General features: G+C 46.2%; 2 protein-coding genes across 2 annotated transcripts in view; one reads left to right on the plus strand and one right to left on the minus strand.

The window, feature by feature from the left end:
* The window catches only part of Agbl2 (AGBL carboxypeptidase 2), a 41,864-nt gene extending 23,186 nt beyond the window's left edge, over window positions 1–18,678 (plus strand). The window contains 8 exon segments of the mRNA XM_051144070.1: window positions 1,200–1,326; window positions 3,660–3,760; window positions 5,716–5,837; window positions 10,889–10,955; window positions 11,798–11,920; window positions 12,434–12,541; window positions 14,752–14,832; window positions 18,214–18,678. Of these exon segments, the coding sequence (XP_051000027.1) occupies window positions 1,200–1,326; window positions 3,660–3,760; window positions 5,716–5,837; window positions 10,889–10,955; window positions 11,798–11,920; window positions 12,434–12,541; window positions 14,752–14,832; window positions 18,214–18,387 (903 nt within the window). The 3' untranslated portion in view covers window positions 18,388–18,678.
* Window positions 4,093–4,528, minus strand: LOC127187861 (40S ribosomal protein S15a-like). Its single transcript, XM_051144069.1, has one exon. It carries the CDS (start codon window positions 4,516–4,518, stop codon window positions 4,126–4,128), a length of 393 nt encoding a protein of 130 aa, XP_051000026.1. The 5' UTR covers window positions 4,519–4,528; the 3' UTR covers window positions 4,093–4,125.
* Window positions 18,679–23,483: the final 4,805 nt, after the last annotated feature.

Consider the following 23,483-nt stretch of genomic DNA (forward strand, 5'->3'; position numbering starts at 1 on the left):
GGCTATTACACAGAGAAACCCTGTCTTGAAAGAAAGAAAAACAAAATGAAAAAACCCAGCTAAATGCAAGCCAGGAAGTGGTGGCTCACGCCTTTAATCCCAGCACTAGGGAGACAGAGGCAGGTGGATCTCTGTGAGTTTGAGGCCATCTTGTCTACAAAGCAAGTCCAAGACAGCCAAGGGTACACAGAGAAACCCTGTCATGAAAAACAAACAAGCAAACAATAACAAGTTAAAAACAGCTAAAGGCAGAGCTACAGAGCAGGAATTGGAACCCTACCCCCTCTGGCTCCTTCAGTCTTTCAGACAGGAATGCTCTAAGGCACCTTTCTAGAACCCCTGGATCTCATACAGCTAGACAGTGAGATGCCTTCCTGTTGTAAAATGTCCCCAACAGGAGAGGGTGATGCCAAGTTACGTCACAGGCTGCAGGTCATGAAGAGCTGAGCTGGGCATGACAGGCAAAGGAGGACATTGAAAGTCTAGTGAAAATTCTAATGCCATGGAGGGACAGAGCCCTAGACAGACTGGAGGGGTAAGCGACGTATAAATCAAAACCCACATTTAGAGGCCGGGCAGCGGTGGCCCATGTCTTTAATCCAGCATTTTGGAAGCTGAGGCAGGCAATCTCCATGAGTTTGAGACAAGCCTGGTGTGCAAAGCGAGTTCCGGGACAGTGAGGGTTACACAGAGAAAACTTAGTCTCGAGGGTGGGGGAAAAATACTTGGAGGAAAACCTAGAGCTGAGAGTTTATATTTCTTGACATATCCCAGCTCTCAGAAGGTGGAGGCAGAAGGGTTGAAAATCCAGTGGGATACATGTCAAGAAAAGAAAGAAAAGCCTTAGAAATGCTGGCTAGTACCTGATGGCACAGTGTGCCAGTGTTCCCAGATTCCTGGGGGTCCTTATCTGGCAAGATTCTCTGGAATAGGGGACAAGTAAAGGCAGAAAGTAGAATTATCTGTTTCTTTGCACCTGAAATGCTAGAAGGCCTGTTATCTCCCCAACCAAGGCGACCACAGAGCTCCTCGCCCACCATCACCCTTGATGTCTCCCAAAATCAGCGTCGTATGGGATACACGTTAGGGAACAATGCGTAGGAAGCCTGACGCGCCGTTCTTGTCTCCTGTCTATGACTCTTAGACACCTTGTATTTGCCACTTTATGCAGTTAACGGAGAATGCGGGTCTCTTCTTAGTTCTCTTTCAACAGCTGTAACTTTAAGGTCCAGAAGTGCAAAGAAGGAACAGGAAGAGTCGTGATGTGGCGCATGGGCATCACAAACAGCTACACCATAGAGTCCACCTTTGGCGGGTCCACCCTGGGTAAGAGGCGAGCCTGGCAAGGGAGAGCCAGGCTCAGCGTCTGGGGGTGTGACGGGCTTGGGAGAGCTGGAGGAGGCGCCACTGTGGAGGGAGGAATTCCTCACTGGCCTTGGGGTCCCCTAAACACAAGTGCGTGGGACACAGTGCACATCGTAGTGTTTCCTCAGACCTGGAGCTGGGAAGATTCAGTCTTGACTTCCAGCTGCTTTTATTCCGTCTGTGCCCGTGGGTCACTTATTTAACTTCTGTGAAACTCACGGCCCCTCAAAGTGACAACAACAGTACCTGAATATGAATACTGCTGTACCAGGCGGGACCTGCCACAAACTTAAACCAGAATAATCTTAAAAGAACTTGAGGGGGCTGGAGAGATGGCTCAGAGGTTAAGAGCACTGTCTGCTCTTCCAAAGGTTCTGAGTTCAATTCCCAGCAACCACATGGTGGCTCACAACCATCTGTAATAGATCTAGCGCCATCTGTACATGCAGACAGAACACTGTATACATAATAAATAAATAAATCTTTAAAAAAAAAACTTGAGAAGGTGTGGTGGCACACGCCTTTAATCCCAGCACGTGGGAGGCAGAGGCACGTGGATCACTGTGAGTTCGAGGCTAGCCTGGTCTACAGAGAGAGTTCCAGGACAACCAGGGCTACACAGAGAAACCCTGTCTTGGAAAAAAAAAAAAAAGAACTTGATAATCCATTACAATAGTGAACTTTTTTATTGTCAAAGATTCTTCTGCAACTGGGTGGTATACTGCCTGTAATCCCAGCACTTGGGAGGCAGAAGCAGGCAGATTGCAGCAAGTTGGAGTCCAGCCTGGTCCACAAAGTGAGTCCAGGACAGTCAAAGCTACACAGAGAAATCCTGTCTCCAAAAAAAAAAATTCTTGCCAGGAGTGGTGGTACATGCCTTTAATCCCAGCACTCGGGAGGCAGAGGCAGGTGGATCACTGTGAGATTGAGGCCAGCCTGGTCTACAGAGTGAGTCCAGGACAGCCAAGGCTACATGGAGAACCCCTGTCTCGAAAAAAAAATCTTCTGAACCAAACTAAAGCTAGGAAGAACAAGAGGTGGTATTTTGAATTTATTTTTAATTTTTATTCGTGTGTGTTGTGTATGTCTGTGTCTGTGTGAATATTGTGTGTGTGTCTATGTGTGTCTGTGGGGTGTGTGTGTGTGTGTGTGTATACAGTGTCTGTGTGTGGGGTGTCTGTGGTGTCTGTGTGTGTGTGTGTGTGTGTACCTGTGTGTGCAATTACCTGCAGTGGTCAGAAGTCCCTGGAGCTGGAGTTACAGGCAGTTGTGAGTGACCCAGTGTGGGTGCTGGGAGCCAAACTTGGGTCCTGTGTAAAGCACTATTAATACTGGGCCATCTCTCCAGCCCTATTTCTTTTCTCTTTTTTTCTTTTTCTTTTTTTTAGTTTTTGTTTTTTTTGTGGTTTTGTGTGTGTGTGTGTGTGTGTGTGTGTGTGTGTGTGTTTTGTTTTTTTGAGACAGGATTTCTCTGTGTAGCCTTGGCTGTCCTGGAACTCACTCTGTAGACCAGGCTGGCCTCGAACTCACAGTGCTGGCATTAAAGGCATGTGCCACCACCACCTAGCTGGTATTTTTCTAAAAAGCTACTCACAAATTAGATTTGCATTTAGCCTGTAAGATTTAGAAGGCTGGAAAGACGGCTCAATTGTTAAGACCACTTACTCTTCTTGGAGAGGATCTGGGTTTGGGTCCCAGCACCCAAGCACTCACAACCATCTGTAATCCCAGTTCCAGGGGACCTGACACCCTCTTGTGACCTCCAAAGTCATCAGGCACACACGTGGTACAGACACACAGAAAAAAGGCTTCATGTTAATAAAATAAGTGTAAATAGTTTAAAAATAAAAGATGTAGGGCTGGAGAGAGAATAGTGGCTAAGAAGTGGCTAAGAATGTGCTTGGCGTGGTGGTGCACACCTTTAATCCCAGCACTTGGGAGGCAGAGGCCCCCTAGAACTGGGGTTATGGATGATTGTAAGCCACCATGTGGGTGCAGGGTCCCTAACCTGGGTCCTCTGCAAGAACAGCAAATGAGCTGGCTGTGGTGGCGCACGCCTATAATCCCAGCACTCGGGAGGCAGAGGCAGGTGGACCGCTGTGAGTTCGAGGCCAGCCTGGTCTACAAAGCGGGTCCAGGACAGACAGCCTGTCTCGAAAAACCAAAAAAAAAAAAAAAAAAAAAAAAAAAACCAGCAAATGCTCTTAACTGCTAAGCCATCTCTCCGCCCCATGGGGGGAGGGGACCTAATAAGAAATGTTTGCTTGTTTGTTTTTGTTTTTTGTTTTTGCCAGGCAGTAAAAGAGACACTCACTTTACCGTTGAGGACCTGAAGTCCCTAGGTTATCATGTCTGTGACACTATTCTGGATTTCTGTGATCCTGACCAAACCAAGGTAAAAATGGAGTTTCAAGAAATGTGGTACCAGCCTGTAGTGATGGCTCAGAGGTTAAGAGCACTGGCTGTTTTTCCAGAGGTCCTGAGTTCAATTCCCAGCCACCACATGGTGGCTCACAACCATCTCTAATGAGATCTGATGCCCTCTTCTGGCCTGCAGGTGTGTGTGCAGGCAGAACATTGTATACATAATAAATAAATAAATCTTAAAAAAAGAAAAAAGAAATGTGGTACCACTACTCTACTGTGTTTAACATAGGTCCAGAGTCCACCCAGATGATCTTTGTTTTCCTCTTAATATTATTTTTATCTGATGTTTTTTCCCCACAGTCCACGGAGGCTTTTTATTTATGTTTTATATCTCTAGAAAAGGAATCCCAGGATTTTCCCTCCTGTGTGTTTTCGTCTTGCTTCTTCATGGTCCATGATGCCAGCTGAGGTTGTCAGTACAATGAAGCCAAACTGACAGGACAGGAGCAGATTGTTCTGCCATTTTTCTAGGTCCTTGAATTGCACATCAAATCTAGAGCTGATCACGCCACACTTGTTCAGCCTGCCTGTGAGGTTCACAACAATTTCCCCAGCTCTGTGGTCATCAATGATCTCAAAGTCACCGAGGTAGCCTTGCTTCATCATCACAGTCAGGAAGTGGACGATGACTTTGGAGCACGGCCTGATGAGGACCTGGCGTTTGCCTCTCTTCTCGGCGTTGTTGATGCTCTTGAGAGCATCTGCCAGGACGTTCATGCGCACCATGGTGACACCACGAAAAGATGGTGGTCTGTTTTATTTACTTATTTATTTATTTTTAATCACCAGAGAAAATAGAGCCTCTAGTCTGTAAACTGTCAACAAATGGTAACATGTCATACTCCAGCTAGGAGGAGGAGGCCATCCTTGGGTGTTCCTCTCTCCAACTTACAGGCTTACCGGTGGCAGCGCTGGCTCCGCCCTCTCTGCTGGCAGCTTGCCTAAGCAAAGCTGGGCCTCATTACTTGCTTTCTCCTTTTTGTGTCCTCAGTTTTTTTTTAAGTCTTATCCTTCCCCTCCACTGTAAGCGTTCTCAAGCCTGCCTGAGCCCTGACGCACGAAGGTTCCCTTAGCCTTGGTCTCCCAGTGTTTGTTTCTGATTCCCTCACTCATGGTCCTGTGTCAGTGTTGGCTTGATATGCGCTACCTTGGGTGCAAAGCTTGATAAAGGAATAAAAGGACAAAAGAAAAGAGATAAAAGGACTGTTGGGTCAGCACTTCCCTTCTCCCCGCGGTACTGGACATGGAGCACAAGGCCTCCTTGCTCGTGTGAGGCAAGCACTCTCCTACGGACTTACATCTTTACCATAGCCACCCTCGCCATGGGCCAAAGTGAAAACGACAACAACGCCAGTGTAACTATTCCTTCCGTCCTAGTCAGCATTTTATTGCCGTGCAGAGACACCATGAGCGTGGCAACTCTTAAAAAGGAAAACATTTGACTGGGGCTGGCTTACAGTTTCAGAGGTTTTAGTCCATGACTGTAAAGGTGGGAAACACGGCAGCACGCGGGCAGACATGGTGCTGGAGAAGGAGCCGAGGGGTCTGCATCTGGTTCAGCTGGCAGCGGGAAGTGAACGCCACACTTCCTCCTACAAAGCCACACCTCCTAACAGTGCCACTCCCTATGAGCCTATGGGGGCCATTTTCCATCAAACCACTGCACCTTGCTTGCAACTCAGGGAAATAAATGAAACAATTGCAGGGTGAGCTATGGCCAGAGAAAAGTGGCAAAGGCAGTGCTCACTGATCTTCTGCTTTAAAACGGTCTTACTTCTGTGGCCGATGTAACTTCCCTGTTACTGTGTCCTCAGTAGAAGGGCTCATAGCTAGCTTACCCCACCAACAAATTAAATGCCTTTCAGCATACACACAAAACCATTTCATGACTAGATTATAAAACTGTTTTTCTCTCTGTTCTAGTACACCCAGTGCCTGCAAGAGCTTAAGGAGCTCTTACAACAAGAAATCCACAAAAAATTCAATAGCCTTGGAGACTTAGAAAGGAACTGGAGTGACATCCCTTTGTCTGACATTGAATCCAGGTAATACTCTTCATTTCAAAGAAAATCTGGGATTGGTAATACATCCTTGATCCCAGGATTTGGGAGACAGAAGCAGACAGACTGGACTTTAAAGAAAAGCATGGGACACTGTCCTCTTTATCTATCTATCTATCTATCTATCTATCTATCTATCTAGACAAGGCCCTAGCTGGCCTGAGTCTCACAGAGCTCTGTCTGCTTCTGCTGGATGAAAGGCATTGTCCAAGCAGATTGAAAGCATGACTATATCCTGAGACCTGGGCCAGGTGTGGTAGCAGATGCCTTTAATCCCATCACTCTGGAGGGAGTTGTAGGTAGATCTCTGTAGGTACAAGCCCAGCTTGATTGACATAGTGAGTTCTAGGAAAGCCAGAGCTGTAGAGAGAGACCTTGTGTCTTAGTTACTTTTTTATCGCTGTAACAAAACACCATGAGCAAGTGTTTATTTCAGAGGGTTAGAGTCCATGATGGCTGAGCAAAGGCACGGTGGCAAGAACAGCTGAGAGGTCCATCTTTTTTGTTTGTTTGTTTTTCCTTTATCTTGTTTTGTTTGAGACAAGGTCTCACTATACCATTCTGGCTGTCCTGGAGCTTACTGCATAGACAAAGCTAGCCTTGAATTCATAGAGATCCCCCTGTCTCTGCCTCTGAGCCTGGAATTAAAGACCTGTGCCACTACACCTGGCTCAAGAGCTCATATCTTGATCCACAAGTGGGAGGCAGAAAGAGACACTGTGAATGGCTTCTGTCCTTTGAAACCTCAATTCCTCTTCCAGTGACACACCTCCTCCAACAAGGCCACGTCTCCTAACCCTTTCCAAACAATTCCACTAACTGAGGCCCAATATATGAGCCTATGAGGGCCGTTCTCATTCAAACCAACACACCATATCTCAAAAGCAAAACAAAAGCAGCTCTTGTAATAACACAAACGAAAAGTGGTAGTAATTTAGGACAAAATATTCACTGTGGTTGAAGGAGGTGTCAAACTGACTGGCTCTAGGCTGGTTTCAGTCTTACAGTCTTTTTTTTTTTTTTTTAATATTTATTTATTTATTATGTATACAGTATTCTGCCTGCATGTACACCTGCATGCCAGAGGAGGACACCAGATCTCATTGTGGGTGGTTGTGAGCCACCATGTGGTTGCTGGGAATTGAACTCAAGACCTCTGGAAAAGCAGTCAGTGCTCTTGACCGCTGAGCCATCTCTCCAGCCCCCAGTCTTACAGTCTTAATCACATGCTCAGCAAAGAGGCAGACTAGCAAAAAGAGGTGAGGAAGCCGGGGCTTCCCAAGCCCAACCTAGCAACTGGGCAGGCCTCTCAGGTACTTAGATCCTGTTGTGGTCAAAGCAGTTGGATGTCTTGATGGTAAGGCCATTGGCCCCTCAATATTTCTCAGCCTTCTCAGATCCCAGTTGGACCCACTGCTGCATCCTAAAATGAGACAAGAAACCCACAAAGGTCCTGTTCGGGGACCAGAACAATGGAGAAGACAAGGAAGTAGTCTTTTCTATTCCACCACAGAGCTCTTGTCTGAGGTTCTGGGTCTCACTGAGGTGACTGTCCAAGAGACCTATACTCACCTACAGGCAGCAAAAACACAAACCTAATAGCCTAGCCACAACCACAATTATGCCTGGGGGTGTATTTTGTTTATTAACGCTTTTACTATTTCATTTAATTTTTAAAAGGTTTCTTTTTACTTTATATGTATGAATTTTTTTACCTGCATCTTGTATATGTATCACACATATTCTTGGTGTCCGTGGAGGCTAGAAAAGGGTGTCAGATCCCCAGAACTGGATTTACCCACAGTTGTGGGCCTCCACGTGGGAGCCGGGAACCGAACAGGGGCCCCACAGAGCAGCCAGTGCTCTCAATCTTTGCACCATCTCACCTGTGCAGCATATACTGTATTTTATTTAAACCCAACCACCATTCTCTCCTCTCCCACTCATTCCTTATTCCCACTCATATTTTTCCTTTTCAACTTCATGTTTGCTCTTCTTCATGGGTGGGCAGGAATAACAACACCCTTACTCTACCTTACTGGGCAAGGTGCCTCTGGCTGCCAGAGTGAGTCTTCAAAGGCTGTGGGGCTGGGCTTGGAGTCTTCCATCTTTGCAAGACAGTTGGAAGGGTGTGGCTATTCCACCCACTCTAGGTCGCTCTTTGAGAATTGCACCTAAGCAGTTCTGCTGAACCAGTCCCACAGACGATTCTGTTAAAAAAAAAAAAAAAAAAAAAAAAAAGCAAGCCACAGCATAAGACAATGCAGGGTGCCCCATTAACTCATTACCCCCTCCGCTCTCCCTCGGCCCACTGCACTAGCCCCTCTCTATTTGCAGCCTGAAAACAAAACATCCTGTGTGTGTCAGCTCACACCTCCTGTGCGATATATAGAGCCCAGGAGAGCCAAAGGCAGAGATAGCCAGACTCAGCAGGAACACTGCTGTATCTAGCTGAAAAACAGAAGAAACAGTTTGCCACCGCTTCTACCAGAAAGTCCAAAGTCACAAGCCTCCCTGGGGCTTACCTGTCCATTCTCACAATTGCACACGAAAGCGAGCTAGGGATGGTGAGTTTGCTCTGTGTGCGCACACATGGTTGACACTTTCTGGGACATGCTACAGCTAATGCCTTGATACCCTAGTTGCTAAAGTAGTCTGTTATCTCCAAAGGGACTAGAGCGCCTATTGTCCAGCAGCCTCAAAGGAGAAGCCTTTGAAAACAGCATATTGGAAATTAGGTCACAGGAGACAGAGCTGTCTTTCTGCTCTGCTGTGGTGGGACACTCCTCATGGCCCACTGATGGGAGGGAGCAGAAGGAGTGAAGGGCTGGGAAGTTGTTTGAAATGTATTTTCTTCCCCTGTGAAATTTTAGTTTTGTACCCAATACACTTTTTTATTTTAAATTTATTGTTGTTGTTGTTGTTGTTGTTGTTATTATTATTATTATTATTATTATTATTATTATTATTATTCAGGGAGGTGTGTGTGTGTGTGTGTGTGTGTGTGTGTAGGAGGATAGCTTTCAGGAGCACGTTGTCTCTTTCCACTAATATTTCTGGGAACTGAACTCAGGGCATCAGGCACTTTTACCTACTAAACCATTCCACAGACCCTACAGACACCTTTTTTCCTTTTTTTGTTTTGTTGTTGTTGTTGTGGTTTTTGTTTTTGTTTTTTTTTGAGACAGGGTTTCTCTGTGTACTTAGCTGTCCTGGACTCACTTTGTAGACCAGGCTGGCCTCAAACTCCTCCTGCCTCTGCCTCCTCTAGTGGTGAGATTGCAGGCATGCTCCCCTGGCCCGCTATGAAGACACTTTCTGGAGCCTCTGTTATACAGTGTAATGCTCAGATACAGTACACCATATATTCCAGGAAGAGTAGACACACGTGATATGATGAAAAGTTTAACTGAATTGCTGCTCATTGCAGTCCTTGCAAGAAAGAGAGGGAGGGAGTTTGTGGAGGAAGATTTTAGATTAGCCTCCATGTACACGCAGAACTTGGAGCATGCTGGCGCACACCTTTAATCTCAGCACTCGGGAGGCAAAGGCAGGCAGATCTCTGTGAGTTCGAGGCCAGCCTGGTCTACAAAGCAAGTCCAGGACCGTTCAGGACTATAAGAGAAACCCTGTCTCGAAAAACCAAAAAATAAAATAAAATAAAAATAAAAAATAAAAGTAATCCAGGGCCAGTGATGATGTCGCTCACTGGTAAACAGCCTGCTTGGCATCTGGATTCAGCCTCTAAGCATCCTTCCCTCAAACAAACATTTAAAATTTATTTTATATTATGTGGCTATGTGTTTTCCTTCATGTATACATGTGTATCACATTCATGCAGTGACAACAGAGGTTAAAGAAGGCATAGAAGTCTCTCGAACTGGAATGGCAGAAAGGCATGAACTACCATGTGGGCATTGGGAACTGAGCTGGGACCCTCTGAAAGAGCAGCCAGTACACTCACTCCACCCACCCCCACCCCCACCCCCGTGTGTTGTATGTTTGTTTCTGTTGTTTTTGTTTCTTTTTTTGACTTTTTGAGACAGAGGCTCACGATGTAGACCTGACTGGCCTGGAATTCACTATGTAAACAAGGCTGGCCTCAAATCCAGAGAAATCCACTTGCCTCTGCTTCTGGAGTACTGGCATTTAAAGATACACGCCACCACATCCAGTTTGCTTTTCTTTACTGAGACAGGTTTCCACTATAGCCCAGGTTGGACTCTCATATTTTTTGCTTGTGAGCCTAGCCGTTAGCGGCTGAGCCATCTCTCCAGCGCCCCAGGTTGGGCTCACACCCAGCAGCCCTCCTGGTTCAGTGTCCCACGTGCTGCCGTTACATTGTGCACCAGGACTCCTGGCTAAAAGTTTCTGAAGTAATTTTTATGTTGTTTAGCCTGCTCATTATTGACCACACTTATTTATCTGTACACTCAGCATGTTTCCCCTGGTAGAATCCTGGCTTTTGGGGATTAGTATCAGCTCACAAGAAACAAAGAAGGAAAAGCCTCAGCTCTCAGGGAAATCACAGTCTCTAGGGCTGCACCCTGCATGTTTCACGGTCACTCTCACCCTTGGCCAGCGCATCTTTGCCCATCTGCCAGTCTTTGCTTTGCTCTGCTGATGGTGAACTCTGTGGTGCAGAGCCTCTGCCTCCTTTTTGTTTGTTTGTTTGGTTTTTCGAGACAGGGTTTTTCTGTGGAACCTTGGCTGTCCTATGCTCACCTTTGTAGACCAGGCTGGCCTTGAGCTTACAGAGATCCACCTGCTTCTGCCTCCCGAGTGCAGGGATTAAAGGAGTGTGCCACCATGCCTGGCAAAGATCTTGTTTTGTTTTATTTGTTTTTTGAGACAGGGTTTCTCTGTGTAGCCTTGGCTGTCCTGGACTCACTTTGTAGACCTGGCTGGCCTCGAACTCACAGCAATCCACTTACCTCTGCCTCCAGAGCGCTGGGATTAAAGGCGTGCGCCACCACACTGGGCACCTCTGCCTCCTTTAATAATAGTTCTTGTCTTTTTTTCCCTTTTGATAATAGCACAAGTGGCTCTGACAGCTCCCTCTCAGATGGTCTTCCTGTTCATCTACTGCGTGTAGCAGACGAGGTAAGATCGCACTGATTCTTGTATACACCCAAGACTTTTAAAAAGTTTTTGAAACTTAAAAAAAAAAAAGGCTGGTGTGGGTGATGCACACCTTTAATCCCAGCACCCAGAGGCAGAGGTAGGTGGATCACTGTGATTTTGAGGCCAGCATGGTCTACAAAGTGAGTCCAAGACAGCAAAGGCCACACAGAGAAATCCTGTCTTAAAACAACAATAAAACCCAACCCTTAAATGCCATAACACTAGATAACAGGGGAAATGTTCCAACTGTCCTAGAATCTCAGAAAATACAGCGCTAGTCCTGGGAGTGCAACAAGCTCTTGCCTTGTATGAGTGAATTTCTGGTTTCAAACACCAGTAAGAAAAAAAAAAAAGAAAGAAAGAGAGGAAAGGAAAGAAAATCACAATCATGTCCCCGCTGGTCACCCTACCCTGGAGTCGTTCACTCCGTCTTTCATATGCTTCTTGCCTAATCACTGGACCGTCTTTGTGATAATACCAGGCTGACTATTTTAGCCACATGTCAGCGATCAGAGCACTCTGGACCTGACCTTGTTATCATAAGTCACCTGGCCTGTGGTGTAAATCACACGCCTTTGGGTGTTGATCCAGGCGCCCCTCCGGTAGCAGTGTATATCTGTGGGAGGCAGGCGTGTTAAATAGGGAACAGCCCCTGGAAACAGGTTTGGCTGAACTGTTGGCTCATTCTCCAAACCAGTAAATAAGGAGCACATGCCAGGCCACCCTGCGCGCTGACCCCTCCGCGAAGACTGCGGTGCGCGCGAGGAGGAGTGGAACTCTGCAACCCCCTCTGACCAGTGTCCCTCTAATTTCTGCAACAGTTGAATCAGAAGACGGCGTCAAAGAAGCCGAAAAAGAAGAGACTTCGGACTAGGAAACAGCGGAATGAGCAGTGCCAGAAGAATTACTTGATGCAGGAGCTGAAATTAACAGAAGACGCCCCAGTGAGTGATCTCTGCCCCCTCGCTTCCGCCGCCGTTTGTCTTGCCTGTTCCACCAACAAAGCAGGAGGCAGGGCTGGAGATTATCCCAAACCGGAAGGGGTGGTGGGAAGAAGGGTGCTTTCAGTTTTGAGGTCAGAGCCCTCCCTCGGGTCCTGTGATGTGTCTGAGGAGATTTCAGCCTCACCCAACGCACGGGTCCCCCACTCTATGCCACCCGGGCACAGCAGGTCCAGGTTATGACTAAGGCTAAATTCCCACAAGAACGGGGCGGGGGCGGGGGCCGGGATGTTAGCTGGAGCTCAGCTAGAGTGCCAGGCAGTTGAGATGGGGCCCTCATCCTTGTTTGTAGAGTGGTAATACAGTGTGGTAGTATGGCGGTGCCCACCGCTGCCACCCTGCCTAGACTCTATGCTTCCTACAGTGAGAGTGCTCTCAGGAGTGTTCCGCTGTTGGGTGAATCCGCTGTAGATAAGGAATGGATCAACTGAAAAACTTTTCACTCAATCCTTGCAGGGAAGGGCAAGATTCACGGCCACTCTGCAAAAGCAGCCTACTTTTTTGAAAAGTCCAGAGGATTCTAGTTCTTCAATAATGAGAAATGAAAAGCCAAGTCTCAATGAGGTAGTATTTTTGCTTGACTCTCTGTGACACAGATTCTCTGATTTCTCCGATTAGCACATCAGTCCCACTAAGTGAAGGATGCAGTAGCCGTTATGTTACCTGGGGGTGACAACGATGCTGACATTGCTGTGGATTGAAAGCTGAAATCTTGTATCAAATATTGATGATGTGTGATTTTATATGAAGGCCATGAGAGGATGCTGTTTTCCTTACCCATGCATCACACACGCATCCATACGTGAGCAGACTCTGTCTTGCGCTTCCTGGACAGCAGGCCCTTCACTGGACACCGGGAGGGTGGCAGTAAACAGGATGCCGTCTTTTCCTCAGAGACCTCAGGTGCTGCCGAGGAAGACACATGCCGAGCAGGCACCCAGGCAGCGTTCAGTGCTGTAGAGTCTCTGAGCTGGAGCCCTGATGATCATGCATATGCTGGCACACACCTGTAATCCCAGCACTTGGGAAGTGGAAGCGAGGGGACCAAGGTGTCCTAGATGAGACCTAGCACCAAACGGGGAGGGGGGGAAGGGAGTCGGTTTCAGAGCTCAGGGGAAGGAAACATGCCTCGTGTGCAAGGCTCTGAGCTCAGTTCTCAGCACTGCTTTAAAATTGTCTTTTGAACCAGGCATAGAGACATAGGCCTGTCATACTAGCGTGTGAGAGACTAAGACAGAAGCACCACAATTTCAAGGCAAGTCTCGGAGACTTAGAAAGATCCTTCTCAAAATATGGAAGAAAAGGTTCCGCAAAGATGGCTCAGCAGTTAGGAGTGCTTGGTGTTCTTGGGAGGACCTGAGTTCAGTTCTCAGCACCCACATTAGGTGGCTCACACTGTGTGTAACTCCAGCTCCAGAGGATCTAATGCCTCTTCTGGCCTCTACAGGCACCTGTATACACATAGCACACATTTATACACACATACACACACACACACATATGTACACACACATATGTATACACACACATATACTTATACAGATAGATATATGTGCAAACACATGCACACACACATAGAGGTTTTGATACAAGAAGTAGACTGAAGCTGGGCGTGGTGGCGCACGCCTTTAATCCCAGCACTCGGGAGGCAGAGGCAGGTGGATCACTGTGAGTTTGAGGCCAGCCTGGTCTACAAAGTGAGTCCAGGACAGCCAGGGTTACACAGAGAAACCGTGTCTTGAAAAATAAAACAAACAAAGCATATTAACAAACATTATATAAAAGTCAGTGAGACAGTCAGTGAATAAAGGTTTTTGCTGCTCAAACTTGCAACCTAAATTTTATTCCCAGAGTCCATAGCAGAAGGAAAGAAACAACTCCCAAGGGTTGTCCTCTGACCTCCACACATGTGCCATACACGTATTTGCCCACTTATACACACACACACACACACACACACACACACACACACAGTAATAATAGACAATACATTTTGTATTATAAAATTGCCTTCGGGCGGCTGGAGAGCTGGCTGAGTGGGTGAAGGCCTTGCTGAGGAAGCAGGAGCACCCGCGCACGGATCCCTAGCGACCACATAAAGCTAGGCTTGCAGTACACACCGTCATCTCAGTGGAGGAGGCAGAGACAGGAGGCTCCCAGGGCCTTGTTGGTCAGCCAGCCTGGTGAATTGATGGGCTTCAAGTTTAGAAGGAAACTCTACACCTGATGTCACTCTGGCCAACACACACTAGCGTACACGTACACTACACACACACAACACATAAACGAAATACCTTCAGACTGTATATGTAAGTGCACATATGAAACATTCATAAATTTTATGATTAATCGAGATCCCATCTCTAAGATATCTTGATATGTATATGCACATATTCCAAAATCAGAGAGGAAAAACCTGAAACGTAAAACACTTGGGCTCCTAAGCATTTCTGAGGACTCTGTATTGTGTGAGTTACTCACTCAGCCGGGAGCTCAGTTTCCGGTCTGAAACACTGAGATGCTAACACCTGCAGGCGACGGTGGCTGTAGCACTAGACGGGAGAGTAAGCAGAGCCTGGCATGAAGTGGGCACTGAATAAACAGCAATGCTCTTCCTCGGAGTTGTCACTCTTGCGTGCTTTGCCTTCCTTCTGTTGTACTATCCTCATGAGCCAATCTGCATGAACAAAAGCCACAGGACTAACGTGTAGTCAGTATACCCGCAGTGTTCACAAGGAGAACTTAGCGAGGATGTACTCATTTATTTTGAACAGTTAAGTGGAAGAGACAAAAGCAGCTCCCTGGACCCACCATTGACCAGCCTGGTTCTACCTAAGAACAAAGAAATAACGCAGGTACTCACCTCATTTGTACATCCGCATGCCAGCAGCTAGTCTTAGTTACTTTTCTTGCTTTAGTTTGGTTTTGTGTGTGTATTGTGTTTTTTGTTTTGTTTGAGACAGGTTCTCAACATATAGCCCTCACTAGTGTCAAAGACTTCTGACCATATTCCTGCCTCTGCCTCCCAAGTGCTAAAGTTATAGCTGTGCACCGCCACACCCCGCTTGGTTAATTTTCATGTGGGCTGTGTGGTTTGGTGAGTAGTGCTATTGTCCACAGTGTTGCCTTCTCAGATCTGTTCTGCCCAGGTGAACATCTAAGGTAGTTTGTACCCTCAGCCTCAAACCACCTGGCTACTCTGGGCACAGCCCCCAAGAGAAGACAGGACTAGAGACAGCTCACACAGAGCTAAATTCTGGATATCAAGAATTTTATTTCAACACATATCTATTAGGCTGCCATCACTTTGCAGATCCATGGCAGGGATGGTGCATATGTAACGCTAATGCGTGGAGAGTTGTGGTTGGTATATACCCCTCAAAGCCAGCATTACGAGTGGGGGCTTGTCCATTTTATGTTGCTATAACAGAGTACCTGAGTCTAGGCAATTTGTAAAGGAAAGGTATTTGTTTGCTCATGTTTCTGGAGTCCAAGATGGCCCCATGTAGTGAGTGCCTTGTGCTGCATCTTAACATCCCAGAAAAATAAGAGGGTCTGTGCAATCAGACTGCAAGGAGCAGCCTCATTTTTATTTTTATTATTTATTTATTTATTATGTATACAGTGCTCTGTCTGCATGCATACCTGCAGACCAGAAGAGAGCACCAGATCACAGTATAGATGGTTGTGAGCCACCATGTGGTTGCTGGGAATTGAGCAATCAGTGCTCTTAACCTCTGAGCCATCTCTCCAGCCCCTATTTTTATTTTTTTGAGACAGGGTCTTTCTACATAGCCTTGGCTGCCGTGGAACTCGCTATGTAGTCCAGGCTGGCCTAGAGATGTGCCTGCCTCTGCTTCCCAAGTGCTGGGATTAAAGATGTGTGCCACCGTGCCTTGGCATAGTAGCCTCACTATGTAACATTTTTCCAGTAATTAATACAGTCCCACAAAATAGCCCAGCTCTGTGAGAGTTAAAATTTCTGAGTTTTTAGGGTCTCGAGCCTCCCAACACCACCACAGTGAGATTCAGAGGAGGTGGGCCAATGTTCAAACCAAACTGGTGAGTTTTTACCCTTCTAAAACAGTAGAATTAATTATAATGTGTCCTTCTATTAACATCCCTCACACCCACTTGCAGTTAGTCACAGCAACAACTGGTGAACTTCCCTTTCAAACAGCCTGGGTTAGCTGTGTGTGGTGGGGCACACCTATAGTTCTAGCCACTTGGGAGGCTAAGGGAGCTAATGAGACCCTGTCTCAAAAAAAAAAAGAAAAAAGAAAAAAAGAAAAGCAGCGTAGGCTTTAAGCTCTGGGTCTGCCAGGAGGATATTCCTCACGTGTGTCCGGGTAGACCAAAGTTGGGAAGCCTCTGCATTAGCTGAGGTAAATTGGACATCCAGTGAAGAGTCCTCCCCACGTGAAGTCTCTGGTGTTCTACAAGTCTTTTTGCCTAGGTTACTTGTTGGGTAGATGCTCTCGTTTACCCATGTGAATGTAAGTGACCTGTAAGTGACAGAGTCCCAAAGCTAAGGTCCTCAGGGAGGAGTAACAGGACACATGGATTACCATGGAGTTGGACAAACTGAAGAGCCAGGCTAAGGGAAGTTTAAATGATATTGAAGGCTGAGGCAGAAGGATCATAAGCTCGGGGCCAGGCAGCGGATGTGCGGCCATCCAGGACTCCATCCGAGACCTTCTTTCAAAAATAATAATTATGGAACCTGGGCTTGGTGGCATATGCCTTTAGTCTCAGCACCCAGGAGGCAGCAGACATAGGTGGAGCTCTGTGATTGATCTACATAGTAAGTTCCAGGATAGCCAGGACTATGTAGAGAGACGCTGTCTCAAAAAACCCAAAACATGAGAGGGAGACATGGAAAGACAGAGAAGGACGCAGAAAGGAGCCCGGACGGAGCTGGAGACTATGTAGAGAGATGCAATGGCAGAGGAGGTGGGTTAAGTTAGAAGCCAGCTGAGAGACTGCCCCAGCAAAAGGCCAAGTCTTAAGCTAAAGAAAAATATTATGGAGCAGAGAGATGGCTCAGCAGTTAAGGGCATTTATTGCTCTTCTAGAGGACCTGAGTTCTGTTCCCAGCACCCACATGGAGACTCACAGCCTTCCATCCCATTCCAGGAGAGCTGGCCCCTTCTGGTACACACACAAACACACAGTAGAAAGCCCTTCTTTTATGTTTATTATATTATAGATAAAATATTTCTTACAGAGATTATTAAAATGTGGGGCTTTTTTTGGATTTGGGGTTTTTTTGTTTGTTTGTTTGTTTTTGTTTTTGTTTTGTTTGAGACAAGGTTTCTCTGTGTAGCCCTGGCTGTCCTGGACTGGCTTTGTAGACCAGGCTGGCCTCAAACTCACAGAGAACTGCCTGCCTCTGCTTCTCTGAGTGCTGGGATTACAGGTATGCACCACCACACCTGGCAAGATAAAAAAGCTTATTTTTTAGTAAACAATAAAGTACGAGCCAGGTGGTGGTGGCTCACTCCTTTAATCCTAGCACTCAGGAGGCAGAGGTAGACAGAATCTCCATTCGAGGCCAGCCTGGTCTACAGAGTGATTCTAGGACAGCCAAGGCTACACAGAGAAACTCTGTCTTGAAAAAAAGTAAAAAAACTAATAATAATAATTATTTTTATTAATAGTAATAATAGATAAATAAATGAAAATACAAGAAAAGTTGTAGCCGGCTAGTGAGCGAGGAGCCTGTCCTCGTTCCTCACTCAGCATCCATAGTACAACTAAAACACACTGGTGAGCCTGTAATGTGGAAGCGAAGCTGTTAACGCCAACGAGCTGCATGAATGCCAGGCAGACCGTTACCATTTCTCCATCTTCTTGAATTTTTCTGCGGAGTCTTTTTCTAAGAGGAACACAGTTTGCCTTCCACAGCATGTCAGATGTCAGAGTTGGAAATGTGGGGCTGCCAGCCATTTGACACACTAAGGTTCTCTTTCTCTATGTGGTGTTGGTGGATGATTGTAGAGACAGTCCGCCTCCTTCCCAGATCAATCACAGTGTTGCCCATACACCTCTACTTGGCTAAGAAACTAGATCGAATGCTTGACTCATCCCTGTCCTGCCACACTGTCGACCATTTGGTGTTTGGGGAGGAAATGCAAGTATTTTTAACCCTATCTAATAAGGCCAACCTCAAGCCTAACAATGACTCAGAAACTGCAACGGAAAGTGAATTCAACTCTTTTATCTTGTTTGTGCAGAGTAAGAAACCAGGCTTCACGGCATCAGGCTCTCCAAAGAGACGCACAAACTGCGGCCTAGGGCCAGCTCCAGATGGGAAGCCAAACTGGCCTAGGACTAGATGCCCTGCCGCAAGGAAGACCCGTGCCGCCGTGGCGGTGTACCCGTCCTTGCACATATACACATACCCATAGGTGTGCTTTCGCCGTCACATGCAGGCTCTTCCTCAAGGGCTTTGGGTAGTATTACTGGTTTGGTTTGGTTTTGCAGGCAGTGCTGGGACCAAACCTAGGGCACTGAGCATACCAGGCAAGTGCTTTACCTTTGAGCTGTGTCTCCAGCTCTCTCAAAAAAGTCGTGAATTATACACATTTTATAAGGGGGAAATCTATGAATGGAGTGGAAGCTCTGTTCATGGTGTAGTGTGTTGTACACGCACCGCACACTGGCCCATGCTCTGTACTTCCACTGTGCACATATTCTCAGATGCAGTAATTCTTCCCTGAGATTATATTTTGGTGTATAGAAAAGCCTTTATTGAAAGCTGAAGCATATACTCATGAAAAGACAGCACAGTATTCCTCATTTTAACCAATAGGTGTTCTCTCTAAAGTTATATGCAAATCAATTTTTTAAAAAAAATCAAACTGTTTTAAGCATGTTCTGGGCACATGCCATAAGAGAAAATCGTGCCAAAGTTTCCAAATAGTGAGTGACCAGTCAGACTGTGGTATATCAGGTTTGCTCAAAGTGAGGCATTCCTACATAGAAAAAGCAACTGCGTGTATCACTCAGAATTTAGTGTTACATATATTATGTTCAACATTGTGTAAATTTTTAACTCAATGATTAAAATTCTTTCTCTTTAGTTTTCCTTGATTGTTTTATTGCATAATTTTATGTGAACAGATGTTATACGTTAGCCATTTATTTTCCGTGATCCCTCATGAGCACTGAGCACGGTCTTCCAGCTACCCATCAGTCAGAATTCAGAATCACTTTAAAGAACAGTCACTCAGATGGGCATGGTAGCCCACGCCTATAATCCCAAGATGTGGGAGGCAGAAACCACAAGTTCAAGACCAGACTGTTCTCCATCCCAAACTCTAGGCCAGCCAAGGTTATAAAAAAAAAAAAAGGGGGGGGGTTACTCCAAGCTAGGCGTGGTGGCTTGTGTGAAACTCCAGCATTTGAGACAGGAGAATTGCTGTGAGTTACTGAGTGAGACTCAGTTTCCACAAGAAAACGAGAAAACAGAGAGGGATCATGTCTGCTCATGTAGGCCAACTCTTTTTTTTTTCCCCCTCAAGACAGGGTTTCTCTATGTAGCCTTGGCTGTCTTAGAACTTACTCTGTAGACCAGGCTGGCCTCGAACTCACAGAGATCCACCTGCCTCTGCCTCCCAAGTGCTGGGATCAAAGGTGTGCACCACCACACCTGCCTCCAATTCCTATTTTCATTTTTATTTTATCTTGTCACATTACACTGAAACTTTCCTAGAATATTTTTCATTTGTGTGTGTATGTGTTTGTGTATATATGGCTACATGTTCATGCATGTGTGTGTATTCATGTATTTTCATACATGTTCTTGTATGTGTGTGTATATTTTGCGTGTGCATGTTTGTATATGTGCCTGTACACATTCATGTACGTGCATGCCTATGTGTATACATGTTCACATATATGTGCATGTGGAGAACCTAACTCCAGTCCTCCTCCTCCTTTTTTGAGACAAGGTCACTCTGCTTAGTCCTGGACTCACTTTTGTACCCCAGGCTGGCCTCGAACTCACAGAGATCTGCCTGCCTCTGGTTCCACGACTGCTGGGATTACAGGAGTGTGCCACTGATCCAGGCTGTCCAGTCCTTCTTAAAAAGCCTCCCTTTGGGGGCTGCATGGCCAGTGGAAGTAACATTACCATCTGGTGGCAGCATAGCCTTTTTTTTTTTTTTTTTTTTTTTTTTTTAGTGTGTATGAGCACATGCAAAGGACATGTGGGAGTTGGTCTTCTCCTTCCACTAAGTGGATCCTAGAAATCAAACTCAGGTCACTAAGCTTCGCAATAGGTGCCCTCAAGCTATTGGAGAGGTGAGGTAGCCACAGCTCTTGTGTGCCTTCTGTTTTTTTGTTTGTTTGTTTGTTCTTTTTGAGACAGGGTGTCATGTACAGGCTGCACTCAAACTCATTATGTAGTTAAGGGTGAACTTCGAGTCCAGATCCTCCTTCCTCCACCCCCCAGGCACTGGGATATCAAGCATGTACCTCTGTGTCTGGCCTGACCGCAGCTCTTGAAAATGCTATGAACGAATGTGCACGACAATGACAGAAAACAGCATTACCCGAATTTTTGTTGGAGCAGCAACTCTGATGGTAGAACAGAAACTAGATACAGAAGCTATTTAAGAACAAACATTCGGGCTGGAGAGGTGGCTCAGGGGTTAGCAGCACTGTCTGCTCTTCCAGAGGTCCTGAGTTCAATGCCCGGCAACCACATGGTGGCTCACAACCATCTATAACGACATCTAGTGCCCTCCTCTGGAACGCAGGTGTGCAAGAAGACAGCGCACTCTCATCAATCATTAATCAAGAAAATGCCCCCACAGACTTGCCTACAGACCAGTCTATAGAGGCATTTTTCTAGTTGAGGTTCCATCTTCTGAAGTGACTCTGACTTGTGTTGAGTTGGTTAAGACCTAACCAGCAAAAAACAAAAAACAAACAAATAAACAAAACAAAACAAAAAAAGAACTCCAACAAAACAAAACTAACCAGCACAGCCTTCAAAGCACAGTAGTTTGAGCTGAGCATGGTGCATGCCTGTAACCCCGGCTCTCTAGAAGCTGAAGCAGGAGGATCATAAGTTCAAGGCCAACCTAGACTATATATCAAACTCTGTATAAGGGTGCGAGTACAAGAATTCTGGACAGCTACCAGATATCTGACAACTCAGAGCCTCCCATGATCACCAGCTGTAGATATGTTGTCACAAAATTTTGTCAAAGACATCGATCATAGCTCATTTTCTGATGCTGTAACTGACTACAGGAGATGGGGTAGCTGATGAGTAAAGGAAACTCATTTTGAGGGCATGGGTGTTGAGAGACGATCTTATGAAGTTTAGGCTGGCCTTAAGTTCACTTTTGTGTATCGAGGATAACCTCGGCTTTCTGGTCCTCCTGGCTCCACCTTGAGAGTTGTGGGTTTACAGACTAGAGCCACCATACCTAGCAGGAAATGCATTTCTCATGATTAGAGAGTCTACAAAATCCCAAGGAAAAGCAACTACATTCAGTGAAGAGCTCTTTGCATGAGGCAACACTGAGGCCCAAGGCAATAGAAACCTTCATATCATGGAACAGAAGAGGTGTGCCAGGGAGCGCTGGATTTCCTTACAGGGCTTTCCTTTGCTTACCAATTCATTAATCCACAAATCCACCCACCCTCCTGACCCAATCACCCACAAAGCCACACCTGCAGAGACTGCTGCCGCCACTGCACCGGAACCAAGTTTCTAACACGAGACTTGGAGAGAAAAGCCACATAAAATGTGCTTCTCTGCAGAAATGGAATTGCTGACTTTAGGTTCACACACAAATGCTGGCTTCATTATCTAGAGTAGTAGAGATGTTTCCAGTCAGAAGCTTGGCACCTTCTTCCCCAGATGCCTTTTTTTAAAAGATTTATTTTATGTATGTGAGTGTTCTATCTGCATGTACACCTGCACGCCAGAAGAAGGCATCAGATCCTAGGATAGATGGTTGTGAGCCACCATGTGGTTGCTGGGAATTGAACTCAGGACCTCTGGAAGAGCAGCCTCTGAGCCATCTCTCTTAGCCTCTGAGCCATCTCTCCAGGCCCTTTCTGTCCATTTCTCAGTGGAGCATTCCTGCAGAGGAAAGCTCGTCTCTGTTAATGCTCGTTTCTTCACCCTGAAGCTGCCTCAGCAAATATAAAAAAGCTTAGGATCAATTTTCCATGGTTGGTAAGTTCCACCTAAGCTCCGTGCAGTTGTCATGTGATCTATACAAACTAAACTTTCACAATGAATCACGTCAGAGGGGCATGTATGCTGACAAACCTACAGTGGCAAAGCCTGGTACGCCTCCACATCCCGATGAAGGATCATTTTAATAGTGGCCAGAAGAAGACTGACAGCCCAGATGCGGTGTTATAGGCTTGTCATACTGGACCAGGAGACAGACATAAGAGAACTGCAGGCCAACCTGAGCTACATACAGAGTTCCAGGCCAGCCTTGGCTACATAGCAAGACTCTGTCAGGGAGAGACAGGGTGAGGCTGGGAGTGGAAGTGAAAGTAAAAGATCTGCCTAGGAATTCAGAAAAAGGGCTAAGAGACAGCTCAGTTGTTAGAGTACTTGCCTTACAAGCATGAGGGCCCAAGGATGATCATCAGAAAACATGTTTTTAAATAGATGGGGCTGAAGAGAGTAACATCTGCTCTCCCAAAGGAAGAATTCAGTTCCCAGTGCCTACATGGCAGCTCACAGTTGTCTGAAATGTCAGTTTCAGGGTATCTCACACAGACATACATGCAAGCAAAACATCAATGCACATAAAAGCAAACACATCATTTAAAAAAACATGTCTATGCATGCAGGTTCCCACAGCAGCCCAAAGACACCCTGGAGCTGCAGTTACGCATGGTTGTGGGCCACCTGTGCCAAACCTGGGTCTTCTTATGATGAAATTTATGTGTCAAGCTACCTTCTGGTTATGTGTTCAGAGTATATATGAGACATTGATGAACTTCCTGTTTAGACTTGGGTTACAAGCCTGGGCAGAGGTGGCTCATACTTTTAATCCCAGCACTTGGGAGGCAGAGGCAGGCGGATCGCTGTGAGTTCAAGGCCAGCCTGGTCTACAGAGTGAGTTCCGGGATAGCCAGAGCTGTTACACAGAGAAACCCTGTCTCGAAATACAAAAAGCAAAAACAAACAAACAAGCGAAGCTATCTACAAAAGGAGATTATATGATGCTCCTCATCCTGCATGGCACCGCTTATAAAGGAAAGCATGCAGATCAAAGGCTTAGTCCTTTGCCGTCATGGCAGGAAGAACGGTGGCATGCAGGTAGACACGGTGCTGGAGGGTAGCTGAGAGTCCTACATCCAGATCCACAGGCAGCAGGCAGACAGCAAAAGCCCCTGAGCCTGGCTTGCTCCTCCAGAATGGAAAAGCCCACTCCCACTGACACACTTCCTCTGACAAAGCCGCACCCACTCCAACAAGGCCACATCTCCTAAGGCCACTCTGTAAACATTCAAATAC

Source organism: Acomys russatus, chromosome 4 (assembly GCF_903995435.1).
Source record: "Acomys russatus chromosome 4, mAcoRus1.1, whole genome shotgun sequence".
In the NCBI taxonomy this organism is placed as follows: domain Eukaryota; kingdom Metazoa; phylum Chordata; class Mammalia; order Rodentia; family Muridae; genus Acomys; species Acomys russatus.

What these genes read in the sequence shown, in the direction of transcription:
- LOC127187861 (XM_051144069.1), bottom strand. Translation starts at nt 4,518, where the DNA reads ATGGTGCGCATGAACGTCCTGGCAGATGCTCTCAAGAGCATCAACAAC.